Raw genomic sequence first — 21,006 nt, 5'->3', positions numbered from 1 at the left:
TCCATTTTTACCACAGTTTTTAATAGATTTGGAAAATTCTAGAGTTTCATACACCTGTACGTACTGCTTGTATGCTGTGCAAAATGCATCGAAGAATCTCTCTTACTTAGGATGAAAAGTGTACCTACACAAACAAATGCAGCCAGTAGTAAGTGAAAAAATGATGAAATTTCACATGTAAAAGAAAGGTATTTTACTGCGTTTTTGAACTTCCACTGCTATGAGTGTGAGTCCTCAATCCTTCCTGGTCATGCTGACAAAGTTTTATGAATTTATTTGTAAAAGTATAGTCAGTAGAAATTAAAATGTCCTGTGGTGCCTCTCCTGCTCGAAGTCGGCCCGTTTGACGTCTTACCCCCCTTAATTGGTTTTTGTGCACTTGATTAATAGCGATGACTATACATGAAAAACTGTCTGTAAGGCGGAGCCGTGGGAATTTTTAATGCCATTTCTTCAGAAAGAACACGGGAGATTGTTCTCACTGGCTTTCGACAGTTGAAGTTTGTAGAAGCAGCACAAGCCGAAAATAACACGCCTGATCGCCCAGAAGATTTTACGTTCGGTTACAATGGCTGTGTAAGTCTGCATAAGAACGTGCATAGTCTCTACTATATTATTGTATTTGACTCTTGCACCTTTGAGTTAGCCTGTTTAGATGCTGTTGCCCCGTGGCCTCATAAAAGGTGACCAGTACGGATCAGGACTTAAGTTTCAGGAAACGGGCGTCAGTCGTATCCAATATGCACCAGAGCTGGTTTGTCGCCTCAGAGGACTTGGGCCCTGACGTCAAAGATTTCCAATGTTCACCAGACCTGCTTCGTGGTCTCAAGGATAAGGGGCCCAACTTCAGACAAGTCGAATGTTTCACAAGGTGAAAGGAAGGCTCACGGGGTTTGGGACCAGTGGGGCCACGTCTTCAGCTCCTCATACAACCTGGTGCCTGGGCTCTCGGTGGCGGACAGTTGCCGGTGCGCCAGCAGCTTGTAGTTCTCGGCGACGTAGCCTTCCCGGACGCCCAACTCTATGAGCTGGCGCAGGGCGACCAACTGCGCTTCCGAGGGTAGCACTTTGATGAAGGTGCCGATCATGTTGAGGCCGATGCTGCGGTTGTTGTAGCCGTAGGTGTGCGCCCCGATTACAGTCCAACCGCGGCCTTCGTACGCGTATCCGTCGCCGCCCACCATGAAGTTGTAGCCGACGTCGGACCAGTGCCGGCTCTCCATGTGGAAGGTCTGGATGAAGCGCACCATCTGCGTGCAGGCGGCCTGCGTGTCGCAGCCCTCTGTGGCTGAGTGGCTGATGATGACGTAGGGCACCGGCGGATGCAAGTAGTCCGGGGGGTCCAGCCGCGGCATAGCCAGCCAGTCGCGACGAGGGACGATGTACAGCTTGCCGCTCAGCGTAACGTTCGTCTCTGCAATAACACAAAAGTAACGTTCATATGACAATGTGCCCATCTGTAACAGAATAACGTGGATCCATCAGTGCAAGCCGTAGCCAGCAACCCCTAATGTGGATCTGGTACCCATCAGCTCAGTTGGCATGACTGGCACGACATGAAGATATAAAGAATACATACGAGAACGGAAATACGATACGGATCATTCAACATTTCAACGCATCTTAAACAGGAATACCATAGACCAAGCACTACTGAAAATGATAAGAACTCCATAAGAATCAGTAAAGGCAGACACCTACTCCCTTTCCAAAAAGATTTCATACACAAAAAGCATTAACACAAAGTACCGGGTGATCAACAAGTCAGTATAAATTTGAAAACTGAATAAATCACGGAATAATGTAGATAGAGAGGTACGCATTGACACACATGCTTGGAATGACATGGGGTTTTATTAGAACCAAAAAAATACAAACGTTCAAAAAATGTCCGACAGATGGCGCTTCATATGATCAGAATAGCAATAATTAGCATAACAAAGTAAGACAAAGCAAAGATGATGTTCTTTACAGGAAATGCTCAATATGTCCACCATTATTCCCCAACAATGGCTGTAGTCGAGGAATATTGTTGTGAACAGCACTGTAAAGCATGTCCGGAGCTATGGTGAGGCATTGGCGTCGGATATTGCCTTTCAGCATCCCTAGAGATGTCGGTCGATCACGATATACTTGCGACTTCAGGTAACCCCAAAGCCAATAATCGCACGGACTGACGTCTGGGGACCTGGAAGGCCAAGCATGACGAAAGTGGCGGCTGAGCACACGATCATCACCAAGAGATCTTTCACGCGTCTAGCAATACTTTTTTTTGTTCTAATAAAACTCCATGTCATTCCAAGCATGTGTGTCAATTTTTACTTCTCTATCTACATTATTCCGTGGTTTATTAAGTTTTCAAATTTTACTGACTTTTTGATCACCTGGTAAACAGTTGCTCAATGGCCAAACAAATAAAACAGCTCAAGAATTCACTTAAAAAAGAAAAAGGGCCTTTTCCATACTTCTCTCTCTCAGCCCCCCCCCCCCCCACCTCCAATTTACCTCTCACCTTTCTCCTCCAACTCACTCTCCATGCACGTACTCTCTTCATCTTTACTTGTCCCCCCCCTCCTCCCCACCGAATACTCACTGCACAAAATTTATACTCCATCACCACATTTCTCTTACACAATATACAAATACACAGTAACATAATTAAATAGACTAACAGACATATAGTGAACTACAACGAAAGAAAAAATATATAGATCAAAGAAACATTAGTGGCGATGTTTGCACCACTACAAAGCACGGTACACACTTAGATGCATACAAATAACCACTGAACGGTGTTGTACGAAATTATGTTGAGTTAAACGTCAAGATTGCATAGTTCTGCAAAGCAGGGTAAAACTAGAACACAATTGTCAGTGCCTAACGAAGAAAGGAACCAAAAACGCCCTAGTAGACGGCATTTCAGATGTAGGCGAAAAACCAAGCAGAAATGATGGAAAGTAAAAACCAAACATTTGTCAACGAATTGTTTTTCGATCCATAAAACAAATGAAACTATAAGTAGCTTCAATTGCAGACCACTGACGCTTTACTTCAATGAAGCGAAACACGACTGATGAGAAAAACACGCATTTTTCTGTAGTTGTAACGACAGAACAAACATACCCTCAAAAAAAAAAAAACAGAAAATAGACGTTTAGAAATTTCTGTCATCATCATCATCATGCAGCTCTGAAGACTCTACACTGTCTTACTATTCTTATCAACAAGTAGCGGTTTCGATCATCTGACCGCCTTGAGGCATCGTAAAATAATTACAGCAAATAGCACGTCCATGTCTTTACTGCGGCATAAAAGGAAATAAAAACATACCTTGTCCAAGCCGTGAATTGTGCGAGGTGTTGCAGCAGGAGTGGTCAGTAATTCAGGGATATGACAGGAACGATCATTTGAGGCAAAATGCTTCATATCGAAATGTGTCCTATTCCGAATGGTTTCAGACAAAGAACACACTTAATTTACACTGTTATTTATTTTCTGTTATTATTAAATACATTGTCAGATTTACACATGGAAAAAATGTTCAACAGTTAGTAAACGTTACAACATGTGCTTTACAAAGTACGGATTGAAAAATAAGTATTTTTAACATATTCACATCTAAGCATTATCGTATACGTTACATTACAGCTCTTTTAAAGTATCCCACTGTCAACTTCAGCGCATTTGTGTACTCTTGGGAGAACATGTGTTGATTGTGTGAGTGCCTCTGATCGCCCCTTCTATAATGTTGCCTGATGATGTTTATGGCCCATTAATTGTAGTATGACAACCAATTCAGCGATTACTGTATGTGTGGCTGAGATGTTCCCTCACACGTCTGGTAAAATGTGGAGTGGCAGCGTCATGATGGAAGTATTTTGTTGTCCTCATGGCCAAAGAAAGATCTTCAGTGTGTTCAACAAATGAATCTTCCCAAAAATGCAAGTAACTCTGTCCCATCATTCGCTCTTTTAAACTGGATGGACCTATCAATGACCAAAAACAAATATATATTAAATTTTTTTCTCTCTCGGAAATGAGCGTTCGTGTCATATCCTTGAATACTGATCACTTCTCCTGGGACACCATATATAGTCAATACTAAATATATTGAAATATGTACACGGACAAAACTTACTGAGGCCCAGCAGACATCATGTTAATACCATGTAACACCGTCTGTAGAGGTATGCTACATGCAGCTGAAGCCGCTCACTGATGACTAGATCTCACAGAGCCAAGAAGTTGTGGGAATGTTGATTGTTCCATTGTTCCAAACCGTTCCAGGCATTTTCTATGAGATTAAGATCAGGTATTTAGCTGGCCAGTGGATGAGGTGTGAGCCATCGGCATATCTCTGTGGATGTTACACAGAGCTGTGCTGGGTGACCTTACCGATAATCAGTACTTTTCCCTTACGATACGTGAATGTCATTACAGATGTCTCAATGGATAACTTAACGACTTCAATTTATTAAACTGGAGGGGGCCGGCCGGTGTGGCCGAGCGGTTTCAGGCGCTGCAGTCCGGAACTACGCGGCTGCTACGGTTGCAGGTTTGAATTCTGCCTCGGGCAAGGATGTGTGTGATGTCCTTAGGTAGTTAGGTTTAAGTAGTTATAAGTCTAGGGGACTGATGATTTCAGATGTTTAAGTCACATAGTGCTCAGAGCCATGTGAACCATTTTGAAACTGGAGGGCCCTAGCAGACATGAAACATTTATGTGGTAACTCAAACGATCATGGGCAGTTCCATCAAGCTGCTGAAGGAAACAATGGTCACTATCAAACCCTATCTATTGTAATTTGCTATGGGTTTCAGGTCAAACATAAGCACACGAGAACAACAAATCACAATGTTTGATGAGTATTAATACAAGTATTGATACAAGGCCCTGGGAGTAGACAACATTCCATTAGAACTACTGACAGATACCCTCAGACTTCAAAAAGAATATAATAATTCCAATCCCAAAGAAAGCAGGTGTTGACAGATGTGAAAATTACCGAACTATCAGTTTAATAAGTCACAGCTGCAAAATACTAACGCGAATTGTTTACAGACGAATGGAAAAACTGGTAGAAGCTGATCTCGGGGAAGATCAGTTTGGATTCCGTAGAAATATTGGTATACGTGATGCAATACTGACCCTACGACTTATCTTAGAAGAAAGATTAAGGAAAGGCAAACCTACGTTTCTAGCATTTGTAGACTTAGAGAAAGCTTTTGACAATGTTGACTGGAATACTGTCTTTCAAATTCTGAAGGTGGCAGAGGTAATACACAGGGAGCGAAAGGCTATTTACAGTTTGTACAGAAACCAGATGGTAGTTATGAGTTGAGGGGCATGAAAGGGAAGCAGTGGTTGGGAAGGGAGTGAGACAGGGTTGTAGCCTCTCCCCGATGTTATTCAATCTGTATATTGAGGAAGCAGTAAAGGAAACAAAAGAAAAATTCGGAGTAGGAATTAAAATCCATGGAGAAGAAATAAAAACTTTGAGGTTCGCCGATGACATTGTAATTCTGGCAGAGACAGCAAAGGACTGGGAAGAGCAGTTGAACGGAATAGACAGTATCTTGAAAGGAGGATATAAGATGGACATCAACAAAAGCAAAACGAGGATAATGGAATGTAGTCGAATTAAGTCGGGTGATGCTGAGGGAATTAGATTAGGAAATGAGACACTTAAAGTAGTAAAGGAGTTTTGCTATTTGGGGAGCAAAATAACTGATGATGGTCGAAGTAGAGAGGATATAAAATGTAGACTGGCAATGGCAAGGAACGCGTTTCTGAAGAAGAGAAATTTGTTAACATCGAGTATAGATTTAAGTGTAAGGAAGTCGTTTCTGAAAGTATTTGTATGGAGTGTAGCCATGTATGGATGTGAAACGTGGACGATAAATAGTTTAGACAAGAAGAGAATAGAAGCTTTCGAAATTGCGAGTACACTCGTACAAAGGTACGTACACAACGTGGTATACAGAATAAGACAGTGAGCAGCTCTGCTCGACTTCACCTGCAATTTTCAGAGCGATGTTTATTTAATGGGTTTAATGTGCGCTGTAAAATTTTTTTGTGTTGTGAGATTTTTGTTCACAAATCAAGCACACGGCATGGAAAGCACTTGCTAAATGGGAACAGAGTGGGGAAGCTGAATAGATAGTGATGTCGCTCAGATACAAATACAGTACCACTAACGGCACACCTCGGCTCACATGCAGTAATCAAAGATGCTGACCTTCTTAAGCATACATCATTTACGGTCTACTTGTTACTTGTATGGCGTACGTAGCTAACTGGATTTGGTGAGCTTAAAACTAATTAAGGTTGGTAGGTATTAAGGCGCGGCTTAAACAGAAGACGTAGATTAACAAGAAACAAATAACAACTTAACTAACCTTAGTTAATCTTAACGTGTATACAGGGTGACTCAACCCTTTTGAGTCATATTCAAACATGTGATAGTGGGTCTACAACCGAATATATCGAGATAAGGACCCAGTGGTCAGAAATGCATATTTATTATGTTATGGACATGCACGTCGTAGCTCACAGTAATTGTTCAAAGCTATGCCCGCCATTCTCAGTGAATGCAACTGTGCTTGCAGTTCTGCTGCACTCCTGAAAAGATCCCGGATGTCAGTTGTATAATGGAGCAGGCAGCGACTTATAAACAGCGTACACCTCTGACCACCAAACAAACATGTTGTGCACAACTTAGTTCACAGCACGTGTGTCATGTGACAGCTGCATGCATTACATTAGTGTATTGACCTGTGCTGCATGCACACCAATATCCCTGGTACCAGTTGTCCATTGCAGATCTTGTGATGTGTCCATGGTGAGGTGTTTTACTGTGTACGGGACATGACTCGTAGTCAAATATGGAACACTACTCGCCACAAGAATTGGTAGGCATGCATTTAATGTATGGTGCAGCACAATGTAATGCCCATAAAGCAGCACGAATATACAGGGAACATTTTCCCCACAGGAATCGTCCTAAATGGAAGAAGTTTATCTCCGTGGATACCAACTGAAAAGGGAGAGGGTCATTCATGCTATAGAGAGCCGGCTAAGGTTCCTTCCGAAGACAGGTACCGGCACCAGAATTTGAGGAGATGGTATTGGATCGTGTGGCTGACACCCCAGCAGTAAGCACCTGTCACATTGTCAGAGAAACGTACACTTCAAAGGATGGAGTTCGGAGAGTACTGGTGAAACAGGTATTACACCCCTTATCAAGCACTGGGACCAACGGATTTTGAGCCCTGCATTCACTTCTGTCAGTCCATTATCCACCACAGAATTGTAGCGCCGAACTCTGTACAGTTTGTATTGCTCATGGATAAGGCCTCATTCGTCTGTGATGGTGCTTTCCACACCTGCAACCGCTATGTCTGGAGTGAAGACAATTCTCATACCACCCACATCGGTAGCCAGCAGCAAAAATTTTCTGTCCATGTATGGACGTGCATTAGCCAAGATCACCTAATGGAACCTTATTTGCTGCCTTCCCATTTGGCTGGTCTATGTTACCTGGCATTCCTGAGAGATGTGCTGCCATAGTTCTTGTTCTGTGCGAAAGGATGTGGTGTCAACACGATGGCGCAACAGCCCACTTTGATGTTAATGTCTACAGACACCTGAATAATAGGTGCCCTCATTGTTGGATTGGAAGGTGGGTCTTGTCCCATGGCCAGTGCGATCAGCCTCTAGACTTTTTCTTCAATAGTTATGTGAAGACAGTGTATGAAAGTTCTGTAGAAATGGATGAAGACCTGCTTCCTAGAGTCCAAACTGCCTGTCTCCTCGTAAAACAGACACCCAGGATCTTTGTGATCCTGTGGAAGAACATCATACACCATTGGCACGCATGCATTGAGACTGGCGGTCGTCACTTTGTGCAATAACTAGGAGCTATGTTGCTGTTAAGCTGTGGAGGCTGTGTATTTCCATAATATAATAAATATGCATTTCTGACCACTGGCTACCTATCTCAGTACAATCGATTATGGACAGACCAACACATTTTTCAATTTGTCCCAAAAGGTTTGAGACTCTCTGCAGAATAAACACTCACCTGGCAAGGAATGATTGCATTTCGTAATGAGACACTGAAAGTCAATTAGAATTAAGTATAATATTACATGTACATATGATAATATTAGTAATAAGAAATCAGACATGGGAATTCGTTGTCATTATTATACTTGGAAAAATTTTATTTTTGTGTCATTAAAATATTCCATACACAAATTTGTCTACATATTGCTATCACTGAAATATATTTATATGCTGTGTTTAACATTATAGTTGAGTAAGTTTTTGTACTGAATCTGGTTTCATGGACTGTGCAGAATCACGAACGAGGACTAGGTATACAACAACACTATGCTCCAACTGTGAGGCAGACCAGGGTAGCGAACGGCCTCCCCAACTGATGGTTGAAAAAGAAAAGGTTGTCCACCTACAGTGGGCTAGGCGCTTTCACTTTTAATGTGTGCAGGAATGAAGGAATGGGGGGTTTCGAATAAATCAGCTGCAAGCTCACAGTGGAAAAGTGGGAAAAGACAACAAAGGTGTAGCTTCCCCATCACAACATGGTTTGTTGATGTCTGCTGGGGTACCTAGCCCACTATGAGTGCTCTGATTACTAGTCAAGTTGGTGCTGTAGCATAGGAAATGGACTTTTTTACTTACAGAAAATGATGAAATTATCACCTAAAGGGCCTACATTATGATCACGAAAACTCACCTTTCCTCTTTGTGGAAGATCTATGAGTAAGCGAGTCTGTAATACAATACAGTCCCATACCACATTCCATTGAGAATACCCTAAATGCTATCTGCTGTCACACTTGATATTGATCAACATAACCTATTCAGTTCAAACCCTTGGATAGCGAGGAGCTACTTGTTCACACCGTTCCACAACCAGTTACACTGTTCAGCACAATGAAGCAGTTAACAAGTGTGATATCAAGTACAGTCGGGTTGACAGTATGAAAGAGCAACACTGCCAACAGCACATTAACCTTTAGAAGGAAATGCAGATCGTTTGCTCCTGGTCAAATGCACGTGTTGTCATAAAGTCGACATGATGGGAATTTGAATTAACAGTTTTTTCAGCATTGCTCAAGTGATGTAACACCTAGCATCACGGACACCCCTGCAAACTATGTTTGAGGAGACTTGGAAATGATCCACCTCCTATGCACTGCCGATTCTGAACTTGCCAGATGTGTCACACACACACACACACACACACACACACACACACACACACACACACACACTGCGAGCTATGACCAGGTGGAGGTGCACCGAAATGATCCATGGCCCTCAGCACTGAAAGCTGTCCGTCGATGAACACCCCACCACTCTCTTGAAATGAGATGAATGTCCCACAATTCTCGTGTGACGGCACAGAGTGATCCTGGTCACAGATCGGGTTCACATTTAGTGTTATATGTTTTCTTTCGATGCAACTTGATGTTGACGTCTTTCTTTCTTTGTGTTTATGATGTATTCCCTTTCTGATTGCATTAATATGTAATTCTTACTTGTCATAATTTTCACACGACGCCATTTGATGATACACTTAACACCTAGGTTCATTGTTGCCGTTATCACATTAGAATTATTACATACACACTACTTTTTTTTCACAGACATTATTTGCATTAGTTGAAGCACTCATTGTTTTTTTATTATTTTTAGGATTTCTTATATAGTAGTATAGACATAACGATTCTCTCACACAAAATAACAAGGATAGCTCTAAGGAAGACTGTGGACTGAATGCACAGGGTGTACATAAAGTCCCGGAACACCTTCAATTATTTATTGCACAAGAACTAAACATTGTACAGATGTCATACATATTGCATTTTGAAGAGAAGCTCTGGAAGTTTTTTTACAAACATTCGATATGCGAACCATGAGTGACCCGGCAGAAGTCAACACGGTAATCGAATTCTTGCCATACCCGTCCCAGTATGGCATCATCGACTGTGGCGGTCGCTTCCCGTATTCCCTCCCGGAGCTCTGCTACATCACATGGTAGAGGAGGTACATATACCAGATCTTTGATGTGTCCCCACAAAAAAAAAGTCACACGCAGTGAGGTCTGGTGATCGGGGAGGCCATTTCATGAAACAGCTGTCCCCTTCTGTAGCACGGAATGGGGTGGGGCTCCATCCTGCTGAAAGATGGAGAGTCCGATTGCATTTGAGGCATCAGCCACTGCTGCAACATGTCCAAATAGGAATATCCAGTGCCAGTGCTCTCGGCGAAGAAGAATGGCCCGTACACTTTTCGACGTGACAAGGCACAAATAACATTTACCTTTGGGGAATCACGATCAAATTCAGTGCATTCGTGTGGATGCCTTGTACCCCAGATTCGACAATTATGCTTGTTCATTTTCCCGTTAGTGTGAAAAGTGGCTTCGTCGCTAAAAGTTAAGCGATCAACAACGCCACCCCCCTCCTCATTCAATTGTTGCAACTGCGAACAAAACTCAAAACGCTTGTCTTCGTCGTCGTCATTGAGCTTCTGCACTAGTTCCAATTTGAATTGCTTCAGAGACAGCTTCTGTCGCAGGAGTTTCCACACTGTCATTGGAGCCATTTCGAGTTCATGGGATGCACGACGCACCGGTTTCTTTAGACTCCTTATGAATGTCTCTCGTACGCGCTTCACATTCACTTCACTCACTCTGGGACGTCCGCTTTTCTTTGCCGGGCAAAAGCAAACCGTCGTAAAGAATGTCTTGTGCCAGTGGTAAATGGCCTTCCTTGTTAGTGGCTTCTTACCGTACTTGGTTCTAAACATCCGTTGAACAGCTGTATCACACTTGTTTTTGTCGAACTCTAACATACAGGAAGTTCGCTCCGCACCTGAACTCGCCATATTTACGACTAGCGATGACTATCCGCAAATTACCTAACTACGGTGTGGCGGTATAGGCTACATAAAAAAAAACTTTCATGATTTCTCTTCAAAATGACATATGTATGATGTATGTGCAATGTTTGGTTCTTGTGCAATAAATGATTGAAAGTGTTTCCGGATTCTATGTACACTCTGTATACTGGGTATCCCACAAATAATGCAACAGACATCAAGGGTTTATAGAGGGTATCTTCAGGAACAAATCCAGGACAAGAACCCATGCCTGGAAACGTCTTCTAACAACGCTAAAGAGTGTCACAGCTACAGGCGCTAGCGCCTGCCACTGGACCACCACTTCGCAGCAGACGTGACTCTGTGCACTGACGAATCGTAGGTGGAACGTCTCGAAATGTTGTCTGTTATTAATTGATCGTGAATGATTGCCACAATCCCCAATGGGGAAGATGGTGCTAACTGATGTATAGACAGAGGTTGTCTTCTATGAATGCGATGCCCTTTTTCCTCGGTGGACGACGGTTTTGGACGCGTATCTCCATCTGCAGTTTGTTTTTCGGTATACAAGAGAAAAATAAACTGCAGATGGAAACCTGTATCCTAAACCGTCATCTACCAAGGCAACAGAGACATAGGAGACAACCTCTGTCTATACGGCAGTTAGCACCATCTTCCACATTGGGGATTGTGGCAATCAGACATGGTCACTGAACAACAAACAACACTGGGAGACGTTCCGCCTCCGGTACACCAGCGTACAGAGTCACGTTTGCTGCCTAAGGAGTGACGTAGTGGCAGGCAACGGCGCTTGTAACTTCACGCTCTGTAGCGCCGTAGGATGACACTTCTGGACGTGGGTTCCAATCCTCGATTTGTTTCTGAAGACACCCTCTACAACCCCTCGATGTTTGCTGCAATATTTCTGTGGTATCCTGTACATGTGTTTTATGTCTTTTTTTATGCTACTTTCCACACTTTTGTGTTTAACGCTCCTTTACACCCGTCACCCGATTGGATATCAGTACACGCCTAATATCTGTGAGATACACATTTAGTTAACTGAAAAAAGCTATGTTTCGGATTTCCCAGGTGGAAAAGTACACGTACAACATCAAATTAAGAATGTTATTTATTAAATAAGCTATGTATAAAATTTTTGTATAAATTAGTTCATAGAAATTCAGTCAAGAGTCAAATCTGACTAGTACCACTAGGACTAGTAAAAAAGAAAGAAAAAGAATGTTCCCAGCAACCCCTACTTTCACAAAATGTGCCTCTGAATGACTTTCATCATTGTCATGATAGATTTTACAACCACCGACACAAAAATAGTCGCAGTGTTCTAGGCATAAATATTGGCGGCATCCTTTGCATGCATATTAGGTGAGTCTTGTCGTTTTATTTTCATCGTCCCATTAAGGTTGGCAACACTTTCGTTTACGGGCTTCAGTATCAGTTATTGCAGAGTTGCTTGAAGTTTGTGGTATTTGATCTAGAAGAAGAAGTTCTTGAAGACGGTAAGGCCATAGTGCGTCGGAAGCGTGGGCGCTGTGATCGCCTAATCCAGTGATCCTTCATGAGCTGTTTTCCCAGCTCACGTAGGAAAACTCGGCGAGGTGGCGCGTTTTGTCCGTTACCAGGCAAATGGCTTGGCTGTTGATACCAGCTACGTTTAGAATTTAAAACACGACAACTGGCAAACATTTTCGTGCCTCTGTGGACAGTGTAAAGCAGGACACATTTTGTCAACTACGTCCACACCAAGTTTGTATTCATTATAATACGTAATCATTTCTGGTTTTCTTTTCTCCCCTTCCTTCGTCAATTGCTCCGTCCAGATACATACTGGAAATCATTAGTACATTCTTTTTGTTGTTTGGCACATATGAAATAATAGTGCTTTCTTTATTGAACGCAAAAACGCTTGAGAATGCTTCTCCATTCCTCAGATCTTTCATTTCTTTTGGGCCGCGGTGGTCTAGCGGTTCTAGGCGCTACAGTCAGGAACCGTGCGACCGCTACAGTCGCGGGTTCGAATCCTGCCTCGGGCATGGATGTGTGTGATGTCCTTAGGTTAGTTAGGTTTAAGTAGTTCTAAGTTCTAGGGGACTGATGACCACAGATGTTAAGTCCCATAGTGCTCAGAGCCTTCATTTCTTTTGGAACTTGTCAATTGTTATTTTTCAATGTCCCCACATACGACAGGTCGTTGACAAAGTGGGAAGGAGAGTAATATCACTGAACCAATTGCCAGCTGTTAGTAAATCTGGTCGTAATATAAGAGGGGCAACCAGGTGTTGAACGACATCAACATATGTATCACTAACCTGGAAAACGCCATCAGGTTTCTTGTAAACGTAAATTTCCATGTTGCGTGCATAATACACGCTTCAGTCGACGGCAGCATATATTTTAACTCCATATTCAGCTGGCTTGGAAGGTATGTGTTAAATAAAGTCGCACCTAGCCCTAAAAGGCTCCAGTTTTTCATCGATGATGCCGTCTTCTCTCACTAACTGTCTTTACAGTTCTTGACGAATTTTTCAAAATCGAGCAAGGCGATCGAGCACTTTTCGCTCTTCTCTGCTTTGCCTGTAATGGAATTTCAGAGTTGGCAGTAAAAAACGAGACCTATTGATGCCAATGGTGAGACGGAATATCTCAATCACGAATCCATCACCGGACTATAAATCTGCAAGGTTCGGTTTCCCTGCTTTATAAGTTACAGCAATATAGAGAAGGTCAAGAAGTGCTGTTATCTCAATTTTATCGGTCTTTTTAGCCTCTCTGTCACGTGAATAACTATCTTGGATGCTATAATATATTGATTAGTGAACATTACATCCATTACTAACATGCTGTCATTCAAATAAACAAAGCTTACCAGAATTATCTGTGACTCTTGCTTTCCCGACAGGGCGTGGGAGTTGCCTTATGATGTTGTGTTTGCCTCTCCTATTACGTGGATGAGGTGTTTTTCTCCATGAAATTGAGTCCAATATATTTCTTCCTTACTTTTTGAGACAAACACAAGAAGTCTCGTCGTCTTCACAATCAGGTGGTGTGTCTTAATCACTCTGTTCAGTGTCAGATTCTCTTCGCGTTCTTGAACCTGTTCTTCTGCATCAGTGTCAACTTCCCCTTCTGGAACTTCTGGAGTGAGGTTTGCTTTTACTTCGGGTGCTGAAGTTAATGAAGGTAGACTTTCTTTGTCATCACTGTGGTCAAAGCCATTAAATAGAAGTTGCTGAATTTTTTCAAATGTTGGTGGGGTAAGCGATATTATACTACACTGTTTTTTGCTACAATTTTGAATCTACTAATGAAAACTACTGGGTTTTGGAAAAACAAATTATGTACGAGTAGCTTGGACAAAATAAATTTACTCAGAACGTTTGGAATAGTCAGACTAAAATAAATAAACGCGTTGTATCAGAGAGCTTCATGAATACATATCAGGTACACAAATCAGTTTTCATATAAATAATTATAATTACAAGGTATCATAACGTATACTAAAAAGGAAATTGAAGGGTAAAAGCAAAAATGGAGCATTTAAAAACACGAAATACATCTGTCAGATGCAAAAAGAAATTAATCGCCTCTCGTGCACAGGAAGCGCGACTAACCCGTTGAGGAACACGTGCTGGAGGAACAGGAGAGAGGAAAACAACGTCGCCGTCGCGTTGTCGAACCTATCATGAAACACGCTCGGTCGTGTACGTGTCAGGTACATAGGGTGTAATGGAGTGAGTGTTAATTGTGTACAACCTTGCTAAAATTTCAGATGTATCTCATGCCGAACGTTTCAATGAATACATCCTTGGGATATCTCTGTTCTTTCATAAGGAAAGTCCCATGGGGATAATAAATGATTTGTTTTGTGCTTTTTCGTACACTCTTTGACTTAAATATGTGGCTAATTGGTAGACAGTTAGTATGAATGAACCTTCAGTCACTGAGCATTGTATGCTATCAAGTAATGAATGGGCAAGGAACCACATTTTTGTGAAGGGCAGAGTAACAAAAATTGTTATTGTCATTTAACTACAACTCTGGCCCTAGCAAAGAGGTGAACGATTTTTTTTGAATAAATGGTAACGTAATTCCTGTTTGTTTTATGTACATCCATTGATTATCAAGGATTTACCTTCATCAGCCAGACCAGCATTAAGGTCGGGTTATGTGATGGTAGTTTTTCACGTGGCCGTTGTCAGATTTTTAATTTCTTTTTAGTGGCTTGAACGATATAAACAAGCTGTGACTGGTAGAGTTACCCTTTGTTGTTCCCTGATGGCAGATGGTGGTCATGTTGTCTTGGCAGGAAGGAAAGACCAGGCTACTCACTTCTGATAGAGAAGGGACTTCAACGTGGGTCTTGGTGCTGAATGCATCTCTGCAAGCTGTGGTCTCCATTGCACCCGTTTGCAGGTCCAAAGTTCGTGTCTGCGGAAGTATGATCCTAGCACTTCTGAGAGCCAGAGACGGAGCCAACACTCTCTCTTCTATTAACAACTTATGGTCTGTAGAATAGCAGCACTGGCGTATTAGGAAAATCCCTGATCGTAATTCAGTCTGATCATTGCAATTATATGTTCTACATCCATCAGTGCATCGATAGATGCATGCATCCTTTCAGTTTAATATTCAGCCAAGCACTTGCTGTAATTTATCAGTAGGAAATCGTAAGGTTTTTCACAACTGCTTTTGATAACACCTGGAGAATTTTAATTTTAGTATTAGGCAGTCTCCCCCTTTAAAATGCCAACCTAGAGCCTGAAAATTTTAGTGTGTTATTAATGCGTTTGCGTACACTGATATAGCTTGGGTCTTCCTATCTGCCTCATAGGTAATTTTGTGATTCAGACTGTTACAACCAAACCGAGCGAGGTGGCGCAGTGGTTAGCACACTGGACTCGCATTCCGGAGGACGACGGTTCAATGCCGTCTCCAACCATCCTGATTTAGGTTTTCCGTGATTTCCCTAAATCGTTTCAGGCAAATGCCGGGATGGTTCCTTTGAAAGGGCACGGCCGATTTCCTTCCCAATCCTTCCCCAACCCGAGCTTGCGCTCCGTCTCTAATGACCTCGTTGTCGACGGGACGTTAAACACTAACTACCTACCTGTTACAACCAATAAACGCAAGAAATTTGCAACCATTTTATAAGTACAATACCAGATCGGACACATCAAACATTTTGGCTGTACCTTCGCATCACACTAATCTTCCTCCACCTCCCTCTTCATTTCAGCTCTATGACCCTCAAACAAATCACTCCTTTACCTGAGACTTATCCAAAAACAGCCTGCGTTCAACAAAAGATTATAGCTTCATCCATTACCATCAACGTAGCTTCCTTCTCGACATAACTTAGTTGTTTTCCTTCTTCCCAACAAGGAACCCAGATCTGTATCCGATTCTAAACTAACTCTGCGTTTCTCATCCTTTTCTGCTTCAGTTTCCATGCTTTCAACTTATCTGTTATCCTTACCCACTTATGAGGGCGTGCTAAAAAGTAATACAACCGAATTTTTAATGTGAAAACTTTTAAAATATTTTTAAATAAAATAAACATTATTGACATTCTACATCTATATTCTTCATGTCTACATATCTGCAGCCCTTTGTCGCTAAAGGACTCCAAATTGTAGCGCGTAATGGTGGTGCGTGAAGTAACTATGTCGTGTGTGAGAAACAGTGCGCTGTTATCGATTTTCCGATTCGAAGAGTTCGCACATGGTGTACTGTCCCCTTCAGCAAGACATTTCCAGATCATAAACGACGCTGCGACGTCTGCAACAATCAGACACCTTGGGTTCACTGTCATCAGTCATCCTCCATACAGTCCCGACTTGGCCCCATCAGATTTTCATCTGTTCCAAACTTAAAGCATGTAAGGTGGCAGAATAAATGGTCAGATCCGCACCTTACATGAGACCTTTACAAATCGCAATGAGAAGGTGAAGATGACACCTAACGTAAATCGACAGTTATGAGAACATTTGGCTATCAACATGTAATGCAAAAAGGGATGACAGTCAGTCGACAGTAATTAACACAGCATTCCTATACGATGCATGTCTTTAAGCGGAAGGTAGAACAGGGAATGTGAGTCAAGTAGCTTTTAGTTATGAAAAGCCAGCTCCACAATGGCGTAGCAAAGCCGCGCTACGGGAGTTATGATGGCACCCACTTAAAGGGGTGGCAGGAAAGAGGACAGCGACACCAGGCCAGGTGAGTGAAGCTGGAGGACCACCTGGAGCGAGGGCATCGGTACAAGGGCAGAGAAGAAGCTTTAGAAAACTGCGTTTCAAAATTCCAACAGGATACGAACAAAAGCAAGTGACGCAATTTCATCCAGCGAGTGTGATACACAGAGAGGTCAATGTACTTTAGGCATCTAGAATGGGCACAAAACGTCCAATTGGCGGAAACTTACTAGGAAGGAGAAAACTACTGAAGTTTCGATGCAGTTTGATAGAAGGGACGTTGCGATTGGTAGGGGGTGTTTCTACAAAATGAGAGGAACGCTCCTATTGATCGAAAAAAGCTGTGATGTGAAAAAGGAACCCAAGTGGAGGGAGGCAGTTCTGCCACGAGTAGGACAAGAGAGAAATTTTGAGAGGGACTCTTCTCTGAACTGGCGTCAAGTGCAGAACAGAGCACTTAACGCTCCGTACGACGCAGAGAAGAAATTGGTGTGGACACTGCGTTCACAGCGGCTGCACTCCAGCTAAAATTAGCTGCAGCAACGTTTAGCTCCAACTGTGGACAAACGAACCAGCCAAATTAGTTAATTGTTCTTGCAAGAACTGAGAGGGCTATAATATGCACACTGCTCCAACCATGCGCGTGTATATAGCCGCATAATACAACTAGGGCTGAGTACATGTTTTCTCACATAACGAGAAACACAGAGATAGTTTCGGCTGGAAAGTTCAGTAAAGGCCAGATTAGTTTCGTAGGAATTTCAGTGGGAGAGAGCGACCTTGTAGACAGCAGCACATTGCAGCTTCAGGTAAATACTGCCTACAGAGGCGTAAACTTCGTTGGTTCACCAGCTTGCGCCCACTGTGAACTCGAGTGGCCTTGGGTAATCTTGCGCTCAAATTTGTCACTTGGCTAACTATCCACCATAGACTTGATTGTCATCCTAAATAGTAGCGAACTTTGAACCAGAATCGGACGATTTTCGTAGTACTGACCAACATCATAACGTATGTGTAGGAGCAATTTTGTAAAGAAACGTCCAATTAGACTTTCATATTATCGTGCTTAGGATTAATGTAAAGAATCTTCCAATTAAACTTTCATAATATTGTGCTTAAGATTAATGTTCTTTCAGAGAGTTAATATTTAACATTGTTGTGTATAAACTTATTTCATTATTAATGTTGGCAAGATGCGTTATCCATTGCGCTGTTTTCATGTTGGCGAGTTGAAAACTGTGTGAAAAGCTGTAATTTGGTGAGAGATATTGCGACATTAAACTTGTCATTTCACCTCACACAGTTGTTTTCAATTCAAGAATAAGGAAGCAAAAACAAACCCGCGCAACCATACAAGCGCACCTTCGGTGACTTCACTTTGATAGTGATGAACCAGTGCAAGTGCAGATGACTGTGGCTCCGTCAGTGAAGTCACATTCTACAGCGACAGTAGCAACAAACTAGTCTCTAGTAGGGAGGAATGTGTTCATCAAAAATGGTTCAAATGGCTCTGAGCACTATGGGACTTAACTTCTGAGGTCATCAGTACCCTAGAACTTATAACTACTTAAACCTAACTAACCTAAGGACAGCACACACATCCATGCCCGAGGCAGGATTCGAACCTGCGACCGTAGCGGTCGTGCGGTTCCAGACTGTAGCGCCTAGAACCGTTCGGCCATTACGGTCGGCATGTGTTCATCGCTGGGATGACTACATTGACAGAGAAATATGTACACATGCAGAATAAAGGTGCAGAATGTTAATAACTTTTGTTTTATTAAAAAAGTCTTGACAAATTTCCATACAAAAATTCAGAGGAATTGCTTTTCAGCACGCACTCGTATTTCACGCTCTTTCTCTGACTAGCCAACTACTTGTCCCCCCTCGGTTCCTACCATCCCGCGCTTCTGTTATATGATATTACTCATATTCAACCTGAACGTAATGAGGAAATCGCTTAACACGATCACAATAAGACTGACGTTTTTTGAATTCCATACATTCATTGTTATATATAGTTTCATTACCATATTACCATTATAAATTGCTCCTGTACTATACAAATTGTAATATTAATTGTGTGAGGAAGTCTACTTATATGTAGGAGCCAGTCTCAAGGCATCAATCTTACTTGGTGAAATACTGCAAATGCATAAAGGAAATGAGGGGAAATTTGGAAACAAAGAATAAAAGATCACAGCCGGCATACATAAACTTAAAGGCTTAGGGGAACTTAACACATAGTGTCAAAGATGATGAGGATCACTGAAGATGAGTTGAACTGAAAGTATAGTGCCTGAGAAGACATTACAGAATGGATGTCAATATAATTAAAACAAGGGTGTGTATATGGGCCACTTTTATTTGCCCCACACTGTTTATATATAACAGGTCCAGGTGGTGATTTGTCTGCATGATCGAATTGAGTTGCTGGTCTCTTGCGACAGATGTCGGTTGATAGGATTCTGAAGTGTTTTCTGATCTATTGCAGACACTTTTTCTGGCGTGCGGGAACGTTTAGGAATGATTTTTGATGTGTTAAAAACGAATTCTATCTAACGGCATTTTCGGACTAAGCGTGCATGGCACTCTTTTCTGGCACTTTGACACCATTAAACTTCTCAGCAAACATCGTTTCCACGACTTTGTTGTCACGTGACTTTCCGCAACGATCACCTGTTGCTCCACCTGTGGGTACCATAGTCCCATTTGCACTGCCCCACTCACACAGACAGCTCACACCACGCTCTCAACCAGTGAGAATCACGTGGCGGCCGTACAATACAAGTACTGTGCGCATCACAGGGTGTGGTTGCTTGCATGCATGCATGCATGCATGCATGCATTCACGTCCAGTTGTATCAACTCGCCCGGGTAACTTTTATTTGCCCTAGTGAGGAGACCCGTATTAAGCCAGTCTTCGAAATATAAAGGTAATGGGATTGGCTGAGTCCACAAAAAGTGGAATAAAGACCCAGGTATAAATGAGTAGTGCACTGAATAGCTCTTTGAGAATAATACTCCGGAATACATACAAGATAGGTGTTCTGACAGTGTTCACACTCCCAACAGCAAATTCTCTCTGATTCATTAAGAAAGTAGGGAAGGTACTGGTAAAAACTAGTATAAGCAATTGGGTCATATTTGAATATAGATATTTCAGTACAGATTTCATTTCAGGTGCTACTGATAGTGAGAACCTAGAGTTACCGAAGACCAGCTTTTTGTTGTTTCCCGCCGCACCTGACCCAACGGTACTGGAACATCGAGAAACAGATGATGATTCATTTCTAAATCCAGTTGTATTTTATGAAATAGATGAGAACTCCACAGTAAATGGCTTATCTCACCGAAGACGGTCAAATGGCAACAATAAAGCAATCCCATCATTCATATTTAGCTGCAAAAGGAACCGTACAACTTCGCAGAATCATAAATTCTAATTCAGTTACACTGTTCAGAGAGAATTCACGGGATGAAGAATGGCGAAAGGTTTACCAAAGACATACAAATGAGCAATTTAATTCTTCCCTAAAAGTATTCATACAACATTACGAATCATTGCAAACAACTTTGTGTTGAGGGCAACCGCAGCTGTGAAAGTAGGCTACATGTTGTGGAATGAAAACGACAAACAGCTATATGATAGAATCTTTATTTACAACCAAACCGGTTTCGTAGCGGAAAGCCACATCTTCAGGTAGGAATCTGAATAAAAGAAGAAGAATATCTATTAAGAAACTGCAATGTTATTCCCAATCGCAAATGACGACTATGACAAATAAATATGTAAATTACGTGATATGTTATCCAAATGTGGGGTTTGGTTAAAGACCCAACATTCACTGTCCAAATAGTAGTAACCAGTGCTTAAGT

General features: G+C 42.1%; 1 protein-coding gene across 1 annotated transcript in view; it reads right to left on the bottom strand.

Annotated features, from left to right (window-relative positions):
* Window positions 1-238: 238 nt before the first annotated feature.
* LOC124795750 overlaps window positions 239-21,006 on the bottom strand; it is a 547,126-nt gene continuing 526,358 nt past the window's right edge. The window contains exon 4 of the mRNA XM_047259834.1: window positions 239-1,414. Coding sequence (XP_047115790.1) covers window positions 885-1,414 — 530 coding nt within the window. The 3' untranslated portion in view covers window positions 239-884. The remainder of the gene's footprint in view (window positions 1,415-21,006) is intronic.

This window comes from Schistocerca piceifrons, chromosome 4 (assembly GCF_021461385.2).
Source record: "Schistocerca piceifrons isolate TAMUIC-IGC-003096 chromosome 4, iqSchPice1.1, whole genome shotgun sequence".
In the NCBI taxonomy this organism is placed as follows: domain Eukaryota; kingdom Metazoa; phylum Arthropoda; class Insecta; order Orthoptera; family Acrididae; genus Schistocerca; species Schistocerca piceifrons.
This window is presented reverse-complemented; position numbering and strand designations above follow the sequence as displayed.